Source organism: Penicillium argentinense (genome assembly GCF_028826775.1).
Source record: "Penicillium argentinense strain IBT 30761 chromosome Unknown utg000010l_segment0_segment0, whole genome shotgun sequence".
NCBI classification, from domain to species: domain Eukaryota; kingdom Fungi; phylum Ascomycota; class Eurotiomycetes; order Eurotiales; family Aspergillaceae; genus Penicillium; species Penicillium argentinense.
In genome coordinates, this window is record NW_026622669.1 from 2,206,659 (window position 1) to 2,221,154 (window position 14,496).

General features: G+C 51.0%; 4 protein-coding genes across 4 annotated transcripts; all 4 read right to left on the minus strand.

The window, feature by feature from the left end:
• Nucleotides 1-478: 478 nt before the first annotated feature.
• Nucleotides 479-1,045, minus strand: N7532_010510 (phosphoglycerate mutase family protein; the record flags this gene model as incomplete). Its single annotated transcript, XM_056623001.1, has 1 exon — nt 479-1,045. One exon carries the CDS (start codon nt 1,043-1,045, stop codon nt 479-481), a length of 567 nt encoding a protein of 188 aa, XP_056470417.1.
• A 414-nt stretch (nt 1,046-1,459) lies between these two features.
• N7532_010511 (uncharacterized protein) lies at nt 1,460-3,718 on the minus strand (the record flags this gene model as incomplete). Its single annotated transcript, XM_056623002.1, has 5 exons — nt 1,460-2,454; nt 2,501-2,679; nt 2,731-2,819; nt 2,877-2,946; nt 3,015-3,718. Coding segments are annotated over 5 exons (2,037 nt in total), but the record flags the coding sequence as incomplete, so codon positions are not given.
• Nucleotides 3,719-11,132: 7,414 nt separating this feature from the next.
• On the minus strand, nt 11,133-12,239 carry N7532_010512 (uncharacterized protein; the record flags this gene model as incomplete). Its single annotated transcript, XM_056623003.1, has 1 exon — nt 11,133-12,239. One exon carries the CDS (start codon nt 12,237-12,239, stop codon nt 11,133-11,135), a length of 1,107 nt encoding a protein of 368 aa, XP_056470419.1.
• A 1,625-nt stretch (nt 12,240-13,864) lies between these two features.
• On the minus strand, nt 13,865-14,479 carry nut2 (mediator complex subunit NUT2; the record flags this gene model as incomplete). The annotated part of the gene is made up of 3 exons (XM_056623004.1): nt 13,865-14,231; nt 14,296-14,392; nt 14,449-14,479. 3 exons carry the CDS (start codon nt 14,477-14,479, stop codon nt 13,865-13,867), a joined length of 495 nt encoding a protein of 164 aa, XP_056470420.1.
• Nucleotides 14,480-14,496: the final 17 nt, after the last annotated feature.

The following is a 14,496-nucleotide window of genomic DNA, read 5'->3' on the forward strand; positions in this document are numbered from 1 at the left end:
GTTGTTCTATGTCTTTAACTATTGCTTATATACTATTTCATTCTATCGGTAGTCTACTCTTGTCACCGTCCTATAAAATGAGCTACTAGCACCTCCAACCGGCCACGTTGCCTCCATCTGATGTACGTAAGTAGCTACGTGAGCTCCCCACCCCTTACCTCGTGAGGAGAAGCTCCATGAGGCCTACTGTACACTAACGTATCAAGCTGCACAAAATCTGAGCCGCTTTCTCGACCCCTTACATCAATCGGAATCAATCAGGTTTGAACGGAACTATCGATGCAGGTCTCGATTCGATCCTGATAGTGTGATCCCATCCAACCCTTAATTATCAATGGCGAGAGTCCACAATTCATACAATAATATCAACTAGTAAATATCTCACAAGGAACAATCCTCATCCCATCCTCATAAAATTCCACAAAAAAAGACCTCCACCTCGCCGCCCCAATCCCCTCTCTGTCCTCGGAAATATACTTCAGAAATTCACCATGGGTAACGACAACAATATCCTCCCTCCCCCCCCCCCCCTCATTCTTAAACTCTGAAACTCGTTTCTGAGAATATCCTTAACTCTGCCTCCCCTCCTCTCCAAATTCTCCATATCAGCCACGAAATCCCCCTCCTTCGCCGGAAAACGTCCCAACTCGATCTCATCCCAGAGGAGACTCGGGAACTCGGATTGTAGGACTAATGGTGTAGAACCTGTGTCGCACAGTCGGGAGGAGTGTGCTTGGATTTCGGGTTCGAGGCGGAGGGTTACTCTTTCGCCTTTTGGTGTATTCGATCTTATGTCTCCATTGACCGTGTCGTGATCGTAATATCTCCCCTCCAAACAAGACTCAAACCCAATCAAAGCAGTCTGCACCGCCCGGCGCAATGGCGATGTAATCATTAATCCCACTTTCTTATGGTATGGGAAGTCTTCGTTGAGTTGTTTGCTTTGTTGGATGCCGGTGGCTGTTAGGGGTGGGTCTGGGATTGTGGTGTCGTGGTTTGGGTTGTGGGTTGCTTCGGCGTGGCGGATGAGGTGGAGGTAGGGCATTGTCTCAGTGCAGTTGCTTTGTTTTTGAATGTGGGAGATTAGAGGAATTGTAGAATGGAAATGAGAAATTAAGGTGGAATAAATTAAGGTGCCTCTTGCGTGCGGCTTTCATCGTGGAATAGATATGCTTGTTGGTGTGGGTCTGTCCATGACCGAGTTGCCCGAAAGGGGGAATCTGGGCCGAATAGATCTTGTCGGAGATGCGGCGGACATAGCGGGTGATTACAGTACTAGTTTGCACATTTTCAAGTTGAATTGTAGATGATTCCAGGATGAATGTATCCATACTAGAATATTGCCCAAATAGATTGTGTGAAAGATGTAGATACTCGTTTCCGAATAGTTCTGCAAACTTGTACACTTCAACATTTCAAATTCCATGAAAACCCCGTTCGTAAATGTCGGAAATTGTAACTATTTAAAGTTCTCATTCCTGCTAACAGCGAGAAAAGTAAGAGACCACAACTGCCGGATATTCGACTCTAAAGAAAAGTTAGACCCAACACTACTCCCGCAAGCACCCCCTTTAGAAGAGAACTCACCAGTCTGACCCCCAACACCAGGCGGCGCAGGTAACACACCTAAAGGCGTAACCTGGAACTCATCATCACGGTAAATCCACGACCAAACCTCACCGGAGAGCTGGTCCTGGTTCTTTTCAATCGAGTCCCAGAGCGCATTATACGCCGCCCGAACATTCTTATACACAAACTCATCCGTGCAAAATTCCGGTGTGCGCGGTACCACATCCCCCGACCCAAAACCCCTCTTAAGACCCTCCGAGGCAGTAGCCAACGAGAAATTAGCCGTAACCTCGCATCGCCCCAGCTGATTCTCCAGTCCTTTTGCCATCATCGCAAGCTGCCACGACCAAACAACCGTCCCATGATACGCACCCGTCGTAAAATTCCGTGCATAAACATCGTCCTCGCCAAAAGCCGGATTAGCAACCACCATCCCGGCACCAGTCATAAGTCCCGCTGGGAAAGTACGACGGATATTAGTCGCAGAGGAATTAATGAACGGCGTAAGCTGGGCGTCGTTCGTGGTGTTTAGCAAGAAGTGGCGGAAACAGTCATCCGTGTTCATAACCGCCACCTTGGAGAGGTTGTTATTTCCGTCTAGAGCGACGGCATGGAAGGTGACGTCGGTGTCGATTGAGGAGGACTGGTCGGGCCCTGGGAAGTTTTGGCGCGCGTAGGATGTGACGAGGGATTGGGCTTGTGATTTGGGGAGGGTTATGCTGAAGAAGGGGAGTGTTTTGTCTTCCCAAATTTGTGCGGCTCGTGTTGTGCTATTGCGCCAGGTTTTGGGAAGGGTGCCGGTTTTGCTGAGGGATGCTATTGATCGTAGGGCTGCCGGGACCAGGGCTGTGTTTACGTCGTAGGGGATGCGGCCGCCGCCCAGGCCTGTGTGGTTTAGTGGTGTTCGTGTGGTGGTGGAGGGTAGACGTACCGTATGTGCTGTCTCTCCACTGGCCGGTTACCTGGCCTTCCTTGAGATGAATGAGGTTGTCTTTGGTCTGGTTGTGGGTGAATGGAGTGGTTAGACGTAGGACTCGTTCTGCGCTGATGAGGGCTAGGTCTCCCCATGTTAGGTTTTTGTTTGCTGGGTTGATGGAGCCTGCAGTGGTACTGTTGCAAATTAGATACGATGCTTTCAGATGGACAGAAAAGAGTACATACTTGAAGAATGCAGTAGCTCTCTTTTGGCCCACTGGGTTCTCGATAAAGTACCGCTGCATCAAAACGGGTAGGAAGTAATCCGTATCAATCTGAAGAAAAGTCAGTATTCCACCAGCGCTCGCTCTAGATATACTAGCAGTACTCACCATATGGTAATCACACCCCATAGCATTGCTTGTGATATTTTCCTGCAAGTTCGTCCAAGTAGCATAATCCCTAAACCTGAAAGTCAGCACTTACTCCTACAACCCTTTCTTTCTGACAAGAAAAGAGAAAATACCCACCCAATAGTCTCCTCATGACAAACACTCCCATCAGTCCGATTGACTCTCTCCAAAACAGCCCCAATAACCGCCTCAATCGCACTCCCATTCCCCGAATTCAAAACGGGCTCCAAAAGCAGCGTCGCTATCATCGAGTCGCGACCAAAATACGTCAAAAACCGCCACGCCCCAGCAAGGACTTTCTCCGAATACGACAAGAACGAGAGAGCCGCCGTTTGGTCTGACATGAACGAGGTCAGATTCCCCGATGCATTGTTGAGGACGGCTTCTGGTTTCAGTGGTGAGAGCTGGGGGTAGTTCATCGTTGCGGAGAAGAGGTATTCTCCTTTTTCGAAGGTGACGGTGCGATTGTCCAGCTTGACGCTGTTCGTGGTGGTGTTGTCCGCCGGACGGAAGGAGAGGCTTGTCATGGTGGTATTATCTAGCCAGGTCCGACGAAGTCCCACGCTGCCGGAGCCCTCTGAGAAAGCCACTGCGTCTTGAATCTCAGGGTAGAGGAGAGATGGTCCTTCGGTAAAATCGCGAATAGTCCGGATACTCCCCAAAATAGGGACTGTTAGTGTTGCAGACGAGTTGAAGCGCAGGATTCCCTGGACCCCGACACTGGGCGGGCCATCGGCTGCTGCGTTGTAGACCGGCAAGAGGGGGTGGTCGGAATTAGTCGAATTGACAAGTTGGACAGAGAGCGTGCCATTCTCGCCATTCTGCGGAGCAAAAAAGGCACAGGCACCACTGTTACCGGCCGGCCAGGCTATGATCAGTCGCGGACCGATGATAGAAAGTGTCAGGATGAGGAATCGATGTACTGGCTAGTACTGAAGATGTCCAAACAGAATAAGATGATTGATTGTAGGTCCCCCGATCGGTTGAGCGATCTCAGGGGTCTTTATAGTTGAACTATGGCGTGTTATGACACCATACTAGGTGGAAATTGGGTGAACGATGAATAAGCCAATCCCGAAGGGTCCTAGTGGTATTTGACCACCTTCTCAGTTTGTCACACCCCCTCAGCGTTCGCACAATCTCCAAAAATCCTCTGCTAATCGAGCAGGTTTCCGATATCCTCCATGCCCATCAATTGAACGAATTCTGCGTGCTTTTGACGCGGCAGTAGCTTGGTGAGCCCATCCGCAGCCATGTCCTTTGTTTCGCTCCATCTGATGAGAATTCTGCCTGCCTGGACCTCCTGACGGAGCCAGTGGTTGTGTACATCAACGTGACGTAGCTTCGTGCGCAGCTGAGGAGCTTCCTTGGTGAGAAGCCGGATCGTCTGCTGGTTATCACATCTGATAGCGAGCTCGTGCTTTGGATCAAAGCGAATAGATTCAAAGAGACGTTTCCACATGCTAATATTCCTTGCAGTCTCAGAGATCGCCAGTAGCTCCGCTTCGGTAGTACTGGTAGTCACTGTACGCTGTTTGCTAGCTCTCCAGTCAACTGGTCCTCCGAAAATGATGCATATGTATCCCTCCGAGCTCTTCCGGTCAGGATTATCAGCGAACGAGGCATCACTAAAGAGAGTGACGGCTTCGTTGTCCTCAGATCGGCGTGGCCGGTAGGTAAGGGCAAGAAAACGGGTGTGGTATAGGTAGGATATCACACGGTTGATCGCTTCGAGATGCTCCGGTCCCGGGTTCGTGAGGAATTGAGCTAACGCGGAAGTTGCTTTGGCTGCATCTGGCCGTGTGATGGTAGTGGCATACTGAGTGGAGCCTACCTTTTCCTGGTACTCATGAATCTGTTCCTTCGTGGCCTGCCCAGCGTACGGCTTCAATGTAGCTGGTGGTAAGGGTGTATCGAAGCGGCGATATGTGGTAAGGTGATATCTGCTGGCCATAGAGGAGATGTATGAGTCCTGACAGAGCCAGAGGGCCATCTGTTGTCTGTCACGGACGATACGAATCCCTAGGAACCACTCAGCTTCGCCTATGTCTCTCAATTCCCATGTTACATTGAGTTTTTCTCTAATGTCTGCCGCACGCTGGCGCTGAGATGGGTGATTGACAATGATTATATCATCCACATAGAAGAATATGATAATGCCGTCCGATGCGAAGAGACAAAGGTCTTCTTGAACGACAGTGAGACCTAGCTGAGTCAAGACCTTTGAGGCCTCGCGCTGCCAGAGCCTCGGAGATTTCCGTAAGCCGTAGAGAGCTCTTAAGAGCTTCCAGCAATGTCCAGACTGTCTGAATCCCTCTGGCATCTCGGTTATCACTGTGTCATCCAGTGAGCTATTGAGAAAGGCGTTGACGGCATCAAATTGGCGTGTTTCAAGGTCAAATGCAGCGACTAGGGCAAGAACGGTGCGGGCCGTACGGGAAGCGAGGGTAGCTGAATATTTCTCTTCTGTAGAGAGCTTCTGGAGATCTCCTCGCACACAGATTCTCGCCTTCAGCTTCGCGAGATATCCATCGCTATCGAATTTATAGTTGAATACCCATTTCAACGGAAGCACCTGCACGCTGCGGTCATTTGGACGCTGTATGACATCAAAGGTGCCTTTTCGTTCGATAGTTTTTACCTCAAGGCCGGCGGCTGCTAGGAAACCTTCGTTGAACGGGTGATTTATCATCTCTCGCCAGTTCCGGGGTTCAGGGGGAAGATCATCACGGTGAGGTCTCGTGTGTGAGTGAGATCCGTTGAGGCCAGTTGCAAAGGCTGCGAGTATACCCTCTTCAGCATCCTCGTCTGCCGAGAAGGCTAAATTGCTGATATCTCTTGATGTTCGTTTACGTGAGCCTGACAGAATGTTCCGAGTCGAGATATCTCCCACGATGTCTCTAGGCGCAATGCGAGTCCCTTGTGTAGGTGTAGCGGCTGAGAGCTCTCTCTGAAGTTGTTCAGTGAGTTGATCTTGAGAATCACGAGTTGGTGGTTCCGGAAAGGCACCTGGGATTGATTCTGGTGGTATGCGAGGCATCGAGGCCTGTATAGGCTGAATGGATGGCGTGGGTGACGGTGATATCATCTGTTGAGGCTCCACTAGCTTTGGAGTGGCTGATTTCTCTGGCTGAGGTATATCCAGACTTGGTCCAGAAATAACCTGGTCAGAATCCTCGTTGTCGTCGATAACGAATGGCATGGATTCCAAGATATCGCTGACAGGCTCCTTTTCTAGCTCTTGAGTGTTAAAGAACACATTCTCATCAAAAACAACATCTCGCACTGATCGTACGGCTCCTCTGCGTGGAAACCACACCCTCCAGATATTCGAGGCTTCATAGCCAACGAGATAGCCTATTTCGGCGCGTGGTTCCATCTTTGCTGCGTTCGGAATAACTTGCTTCCTCACATATGCTCGGCAGCCGAAAATCCTCAGATTCGCGAGGTTAACACGTTGTTGTGGCTGATTAAGGAATGCCTCTTGGTAAGGGACTATCCACCGGCCGTCTGGCAACTTCGTGGGCGATCTGTTGATGATCCATATCGCGGCTCTAACAGCTTCTGGCCATAGATTCTTCGGAAGGCCTGCATCGGATATAAGAGCACGAGCCATGGTGATTACCACCCCCCAGATCGCTCCGCGAAGCCATTCTGTTCCGGGGTACCCACGACACTGTGTTCAATGATAAAGCCTTCATTTGACAGGAAATCCTCTACTGTACGACCCGCAGAGCGTTCGTTATCGTATCGAAAGGCATGGATCGGAAGATTCCACTGCTTCTTGGCTAGGGCCACAAATTGACTAACCGCGTCTTGACAGCCGTTCTTCTTCTCATGAGTATAGGCTGCATGGAGGCGTACGCCCTCGAGGTAGAAGTGCGTCATCCAGCGATCTCCATTATAACCTGGGTCGATCTGGACAAGATCAAAGTGGATACGCCCATACTTGCCGTACGGTGTTCCAGTAGTCCTGCGAGAGATCTGACGTTTGGCCTTGGTTAGCTGACAGACTTCACATCTCTCAGGGTTGTCATGACGGTTATCTTCGCAGATCCCATCGATTTTGACTCCATCAACCATCTCTGGTAGCTTTTCAATCTTCTGGTCAAAGGCGTGGCCTAACCGACGATGCCAGCGCCGCGCTGAGGCTACTGAGAGATGGGGCTTCTCCGAATGCCGTACCGAAAATGCTGCTCGGTGATTCGGATCATATATGACTGTGTAGAGACCATGATATCTCCCTATCTCAAGAACAGCCTCTTCGCCTTTAAAGATCGCTCTTTCAGCAGATTTGAAGCAGAATCCTTTGTCTTCGATCACAGAGAGTGAGATCAAGCTTGTGTGGAAGCCAGGCGAGTACCACACGTTATCCAGGGTAATAGGCACTGTAGCGCCTGTACGAGGGTGTCTCCCAGTGATCCTGACCTGCCCATAGCCTATCATCGGCGTCACTGTTTGACCGGTTTTAACGGTGCTATTTCGCGGCGTATAGGTCAAGAACTGTCGGCGGTCGTTGCAGATATGACAGGTGGCTCCGGTATCAAGAATCCAGCTGTCTTTGAGAAGCTCATCGTCCACTGCTGACGCTGCGATAGCTCGAGTATCATTAGCGAAGAACGCTAAGGACGGATTCTCTGGCTGAGCCGAACCAGCAAGGTGAGCTGATTTAGCGTTTTTCTGCTGTATTTTGGCGATTTTCTCCTGATCTTGAGGACTCATCTGCTTTATGTATTCAGGAATGCGTTGAACAGTTCCCTCTCTTGGCTTCCATCCATCTGGTCGAAGTGATTCGTCAAGATAGAAGCATTTTGAGTAGTGATGCTGAGGATGTGCGTTACCACACGGACATTTCTTGCGATAGGCCTTTTCTGCAGGCTTAGCCTCAGGTTCACCATTCAGTGAAGCTAGAGCTATCTTGGGCTGCTTCCGTCCTCCAGAGACTGTAAGATCTCCACGGCGGCTGCGATAGCTAGCTATAACTTCATCAAATGTGACAGATTTATCCTTATCTGCAAGCTTTTCGCGCCAGGTTATGCACCAGCCATCATCAATTGGTTGTATAGCGTCAAGAAAGTCTCGTATCGCGAAGTGATCTCCAAGTGAGCAGTCAGGTATGCCCGCGATCTTGCCCTCTTCGAATAGGCTAACCCACTGAGTTAACCAGTGGTTTGTATCACCTGAAGGCTTTTGTTTGATCATCTCTCTCCAAGCACGGCGAAGTTGTTGCTGTCGATTCTGAGGTTTTGGTTTGAACGTTTCAGATAGCTTCAGTAGCTTCTTCCGCGGTGAGTCCTCTCCCACAATGAGATAGTGATGTTCTGTGGCTAGCGAGCGGGTGATAAGGCCATTCAATCGTGACATAGTCTTTAACAACCTCTGCCGGCGCTGATTACGACGATCGTACGCTTGAACAGCGAACGTGTATCTCTTCAGCTCAGCATCATCTAGCTCCATAATATCTCTCTCTCGTTGGCGGTTATCCCGGGGTAGTGAGGGCTCTTCCTGAGCCTCGGGCACTTGTAGGACCTCCTCGTCCGTCTTCTCAGGATCAAGGTAATCCCATACATCTTCTGCAACAGCCGCTGACTTGATATGGCCTATCCAGACCCTCCACTGCGCTTCCGACTGAAGCTTTTGGTCAAGCGGGACCTGCATCAGATCTTCCCTCGCGATATCAGACATCTTCGCACAAGATATAGCTCAGACACTCGAATTCTCCTCATATAACGTTTCCGAAGGATGTTTGTCGGTGCGGATCTCGCTGTGTGCTGAACGTAAGAGCTCACAAGGGGTGGCTAAGCGTTCAGGGGTATCCGACCGTGTTAGGTGCTTCGGGGATTCGTTGACTGCGAGATACAGAGCAGGTAGGTGATATATCTCTCTCATACAGTCAGGCAGTCCGGGCTCATAACTGTCAGGATGAGGAATCGATGTACTGGCTAGTACTGAAGATGTCCAAACAGAATAAGATGATTGATTGTAGGTCCCCCGATCGGTTGAGCGATCTCAGGGGTCTTTATAGTTGAACTATGGCGTGTTATGACACCATACTAGGTGGAAATTGGGTGAACGATGAATAAGCCAATCCCGAAGGGTCCTAGTGGTATTTGACCACCTTCTCAGTTTGTCAGAAAGATTGCTATCTGGAAGGGGACTCGTCACGACAGCCTGGGCGGCTACGTTGCAGTCGGAATAGAAGTAATTTTCATAAGGCGGGTCGCTGAGTGCGAGTCTTGATGGGGGATTTGAGCATCCTGGCTCCACATGTGCGTGGGTGGACTTTGCGTGCGTGTTGTTAGGACCCTGCTAGTAGGTGAAGTTGATGGGTAGAACCGCCACTTACTGCATCACCACTTCCCGCCGCCCGCGCGGCTGTCCCCAGGACGCCCAGCAGACACAACTGGAAGAGCTTCATGGTGTGATTGAGCTGACTGCGATGGCCCAGTGTCTGGATATTCCAGGAATATATATAGAGAATATATAGCAATGTCGCACTGCTAGGGACCTTCCTGAAGAAGTGTGAATTGGCGAAAAGTGGGTCGTCTCCCCACGGGGTTGTGGAGTCACGCAACCCCAAACTTTGTCAGACCCGATATTTCTCCGTTGACATCGATACCTGCTGTACCCAGATAAGTATTTCTGAGGGTATTAGTAGCAATTGTGTAGCATTTGCGGTACTTGTAAAAGTGGATTGTGTAACCTGATTTGAGCAACGCTTCTGCGATGTCTGGTAGAACAGGCCGTCCAACTAACCAGTGCATCTACATGCTTGTTATCAACAATCTCTTACAACTGCATATCACAGGGTTCTTGTAGAGCCATTTCAGAAGTCCCAACATGTCGAGTTAATCCACAGAGTTAGGTAAAGTTCCTCCAATCTAGATCCCTCGAAATGAGGCCGACAGACTCTCCGACGCCATAGATATGCGCACAAATCTACGCGGAAGTAAATGAAAGCTATCTTTTTGAGAAAAATATATGACGGATCTTCACAGATATCCGGTGTAATACCGACAGCGGCTCGGCAATTCGTAGTATTGCAACCCTGCCCCTACCTACCATCCACTATGCATGTAACAGTATCTCGGGATTGCTCGGAAGGGTTGGGTGGGGTCAATAAATACTGATAGATACATTCTTAAGAGTCTTGGGATATACTGCGGCACTAGCTAAACTGCACAGCAATATTGATTTCACACTGCAAAAAAACTATTTATATCGAACCACCAACAACCAGCATAAACTCAGTCCTACCTTAATATAGCACCATCAAAACCCACCCCGGTAAATGCAGTAACCAAAGCCCAAACCCCACCAAGCACATTCCCAATTCACTTCCCCTCCAACTATCAAACCACCCTCCGCAAAACCAAACAGTCCCCGCATCAACCAGAAATCATACCGGCGGTAGAGGCCTAGGGCTAGCATTGATGTGCTTAGGAGAGCTGGGGTTTTTGGGGGGTTGTCATTGTGTTTAGTATACTGAGGGTGTACTTTGTATGCGTTGGATGAAGGTTGGATGGTTTTAAGTTGGGATGACGCGGGTGATGCCAAGATCGTGGCATGGGTTGGATTGTGGTAATCTTATGGGGGTGTATCATTATGCTAAAGGTTCCTCGTTCGACTTTGGGTTGGACGGTACTTATCGTTAAGTATTACTCACAGCACACTGCGTACTATGAGAATGTTGCTATAACCGAATAGCTCTATCAGGCTAATCCCAGCTTGACCCCTTGCGTTTACCGCGGTTGAGCCTCATGCCACCAAGCGGTCCATGCCCGAACAAGGACTCTCAAAGAAACAAAGAGCTCACTAAGAGGTTTCAGCTCGAGAGTTACCTCACCTATCGATGCATTTGAAACAATGGTCATATCAAATCATATTTAGTTCGTAGACTACCGAATATTCTATATACAAAATAGACATGGGTGCATCCAGATTCCACCATGCGGAGAAATGATCTCGCGACGAGGTTGGAATCAGAGGGCCGGGCGTGAGCCTGGACATCAGCAGCGAGTGATTTCGTGGAAATCTTGGTATCGCGAACAGATTGCCTTGCCTTCGGTTCAGTCTTGTTCGCACCGCTCAGCTCTGTCGGATGATAGGGTAGTATCACAAGTGCGTATCTCGTAAGCCGTGAGTTCGTCAAGGAGTAATGAGAGAAATACAGGTATGGCGGTAGGTTGGCCCTTAGGGGTATGGGTATAGGTATAGGTAAGGCAAAAGGGGGATTCAGCCCGGTTTCTCAGATAACCTAGCCGGTTTCCGCTGATACTGACACCAAGGATTGGAAAAGCCGATGGTCATATGGTCGCCGTGATGCGCGATATGCGTTTCCGAGCTCCACGAGTTCGAAATCGAGGTCCTGTGTGGACCCTCGGGTGGCGAATGTTCGAACATAGCAATAGAGATATCATCCTGGTCCATCCAAGACGGGCCGCGCGTGATGGTGTGCGTTTGCGCCGTGGGTGCGTGCGTAAGGTCCGACGTGACGCGGGTAGCATCGACAAAATCGGGGAGATCGCGGGGACCGGAGAAAGACTCGGGTTTCCAGACGTGGTTGTGGACGAGGTGGATTAGTTTACCCAAGACCGCGAACTCGAGCTTCAGCTTGATGCTGTAAACCGCGCCTTTGAGCATTGTTTCCATGATGTAGTAGTCTCTGTATTCCGCAACCAGCAGGCCCAGGTCCATGATGATGATGAGCAGGTTGATGATGATGAGCTGGTATTGGATTTTGCGCTTTGTTCGATCCATGTCGAGGCGGATCGTTCGGACGGTCTCCCAGATGTATAGGCCTGAGATGATGAATTCTTGCAGACAGAAGCCTGTCATCTGGATCTTTTCCATTACGTTGTATCCGTTGATTATGGCGTGGCGCGAGTCGCCTTTGGCTAGGTTGCTGCCGTAGGTGAGGACGGTTGTTGGGAGGTGGAGGCAGACGGCGTCGACGAGGATCATGATTAGGACACGTCGGAGAATGCGCTGATTGGCGAGGACCAGATGCAGACGTGAGTAGAGGACGATCGACTGTCCGGTGACCATGCTCCACCAGCCGATGGTGAGAAAGGTGACGGACAGCCAAGTGGCCGAGGTGAGGTTGAAGAATTTCATGAGAAAACCCAGCGAATACGGAATGAGGCCGACAGCTGAGGACACAAACAAGCTCCAGAAGTAGAGACCACGGTACTGGGCAAAGGTGACGAAGATGAGAATGACCAGCTCAAATGCGTTATACCAAGTGATGCCGGCCAAGGTCGCGATGGTGATCTGCATACCGAGGGAGGACCCGGTGTAGCCGCCGGTGATGCCATCGCCGGCGGCGGTGATGTTGGCCATGATGGTTGTCAAGGAGGACAGGGCATGGTTGGGTGGAGAAAGAAGAAAGAGGCATCAGATGAGCGATTGGGATTCATATGGGGCGGGCGGGCGGTTGGGGGCTTGGGGGCTTGGACTCGGGGGCCTTTGTGGGGGGCGGATCATGAAGTGGCTTACCCCGGGCAGTCAGACCCAGCAAGCGAGTCACGATCGGAAAACGCCCGGGGCTACGACAGGAGCAGCAGGCCTAGCAGGACAAGTGGATCGGGGGGAGCAGGAAGAGGGCGCAGGATGAGATCCCTGCACGAGGCAGGGCTGCCATTGGTGGCTATTCCTGAGCCGTGCGATGGATACTGCGGTGGGCGAGTGCCGTTGACACCTACAAAGATACAAGAAATGAAAATGATATATCTATTGAGTTTTGGCCAGAGCTTCAAATCCTACATAGTATAGAGTGCTGTCTTGTATACTCCGGAATGTTTACCTGCGAAGGTTGCGGGTGGGCCGAGCCAGTTATTCAGCAACCCCAGACGGCGGTGGGACGCCTCACCCGTTCTTTTTCCAGGCTGAACAGTATTTGATCGAGTACTTCTACCCTAGGTACCCCCAAGTATCCCACCCCAAACTGCCAGTGGTACTCCTGCACTAGGCTCGAGAGACAGGAGTTGAGGTCCCGGGGATGCTCTGGGGAAACCGGGGTTGTCCCACCCGCTGCGCCCCACCTCGGCATCTCGACGACGCGCTCGTGCTATCATGGATCGGAGGCTCTTCTCGTACCTACAGTACTAGTACGAGTAAAACTGAGAGTGGAGGTACGGAGTACGAATACATCCACCCTCAGGTAAGTGACTCTGGCAGGTGGAGGGCCTGGCACGGTCACGGCAATCGATCCTGTGTGCCCGTCTGAAACGCGCTGGTCGAGTCACCTACCCTGTTCTATGGACAGGTCCAACGAGTCGACTTTGTTCACCGCAAATCGGAAAAGTACTGGCAGGTGACAGGTAATTTTGCATCCGGCAGGGCGGTACAAGTGCGACTGGGTACCAAGGACACGGCATGAGATCATTTATGCAAGCTGCAAGCGCCGTCGAGTCGGTCGGTACCTACGACAGATGTGGGAGAGTGTGGGACCGGACTCTGACTACCATACGGAGCACTAAAGGACCGCCAACTCTGCTGTATAGGTAGAGTACTAGTATTCACTAAGATCACTAACGCCCCAACGCCTCGCTAAATCAAACCAGAACTCCGTAAAGCCCCGATGCAGGTCCCTCTGACCCCAGCCTTGGCGCTCGCGCCCCTTGAACCGGACCCTACAGTAGAGTACTATACTAGGGTCAGAGTTGACATGGCCGGGCACGTCGTATTCCACTTCGCCCCCATCGCATATCCACCAACGGGAACTATCCCACGACAAGGCAAGCAACAGCATCATAATGAAGTCAACGCCCGCTCTGCCCGCCAGGCCTTCTTGGCTGCCCACGCCCATGAGGCTGAATCCATCTCGTACCAGGCGTCCGTAGAACCTTCCACGAGGCGTGGACTTGCAGATCGCAGGGCAATCGAGTCAAATCACCACAACCAGACCCAAAACTTCAAGTTCCTCAAGTCGTATCCGCTTTCAAAAGAATGTCTCACATCTACTCTCAAGCCCGGTTTCCCGCCTCCCCACCGGTAGTCTCAAGCACCCGATCAACCTCTTTCCGACATTCGGGCAGCGCAGAGCGCATTTCCCTTGCCAGCACATCCCGGAACCCGGCGAAAGCCTCCTGCTTCCCCTTGAGATCCTGATTCCCGCGCTGAACCAGCTCGACAAACTCACGCGTGTAGATATCGGGGTTGCGCGCGGAGTCGACGTAGTCAATGATCTCCGGAGGTAGCTGGATACTTGCCAGCGAGGGGTTTGCCGGGTCTTCCTTTTGGGAGTTTTCGGAGGTTTGAGCTTGTTCGAGTTGCGATGGGGTTAGGTGTGTGTCGGTTGAGAGGGTTTTTAGGGATAGGGTTAGGTTTTTGCTGTTGCGCATTAGCTGGCTTGGTTCGGTTCGATTGAGATTGACTCTGTGAAGAGGGGACGGACATTTTTCGTACGAGCTCTTGTTGTGTTTCTTGGCCTAGGTAGCCGTGGACGGCGGATTGGATTTCGAAGAGGTGCTGGATGACGTCTTTGAGGTCGTCTACGCGCGGTTAGTTCTGTATGCGGGTATTGTCGCGGTGAGAGCGTATCACGTACCATCGACCTGGTTTAGCTGGACGGGGGCCATGGTTTTGCTGCTGTCTG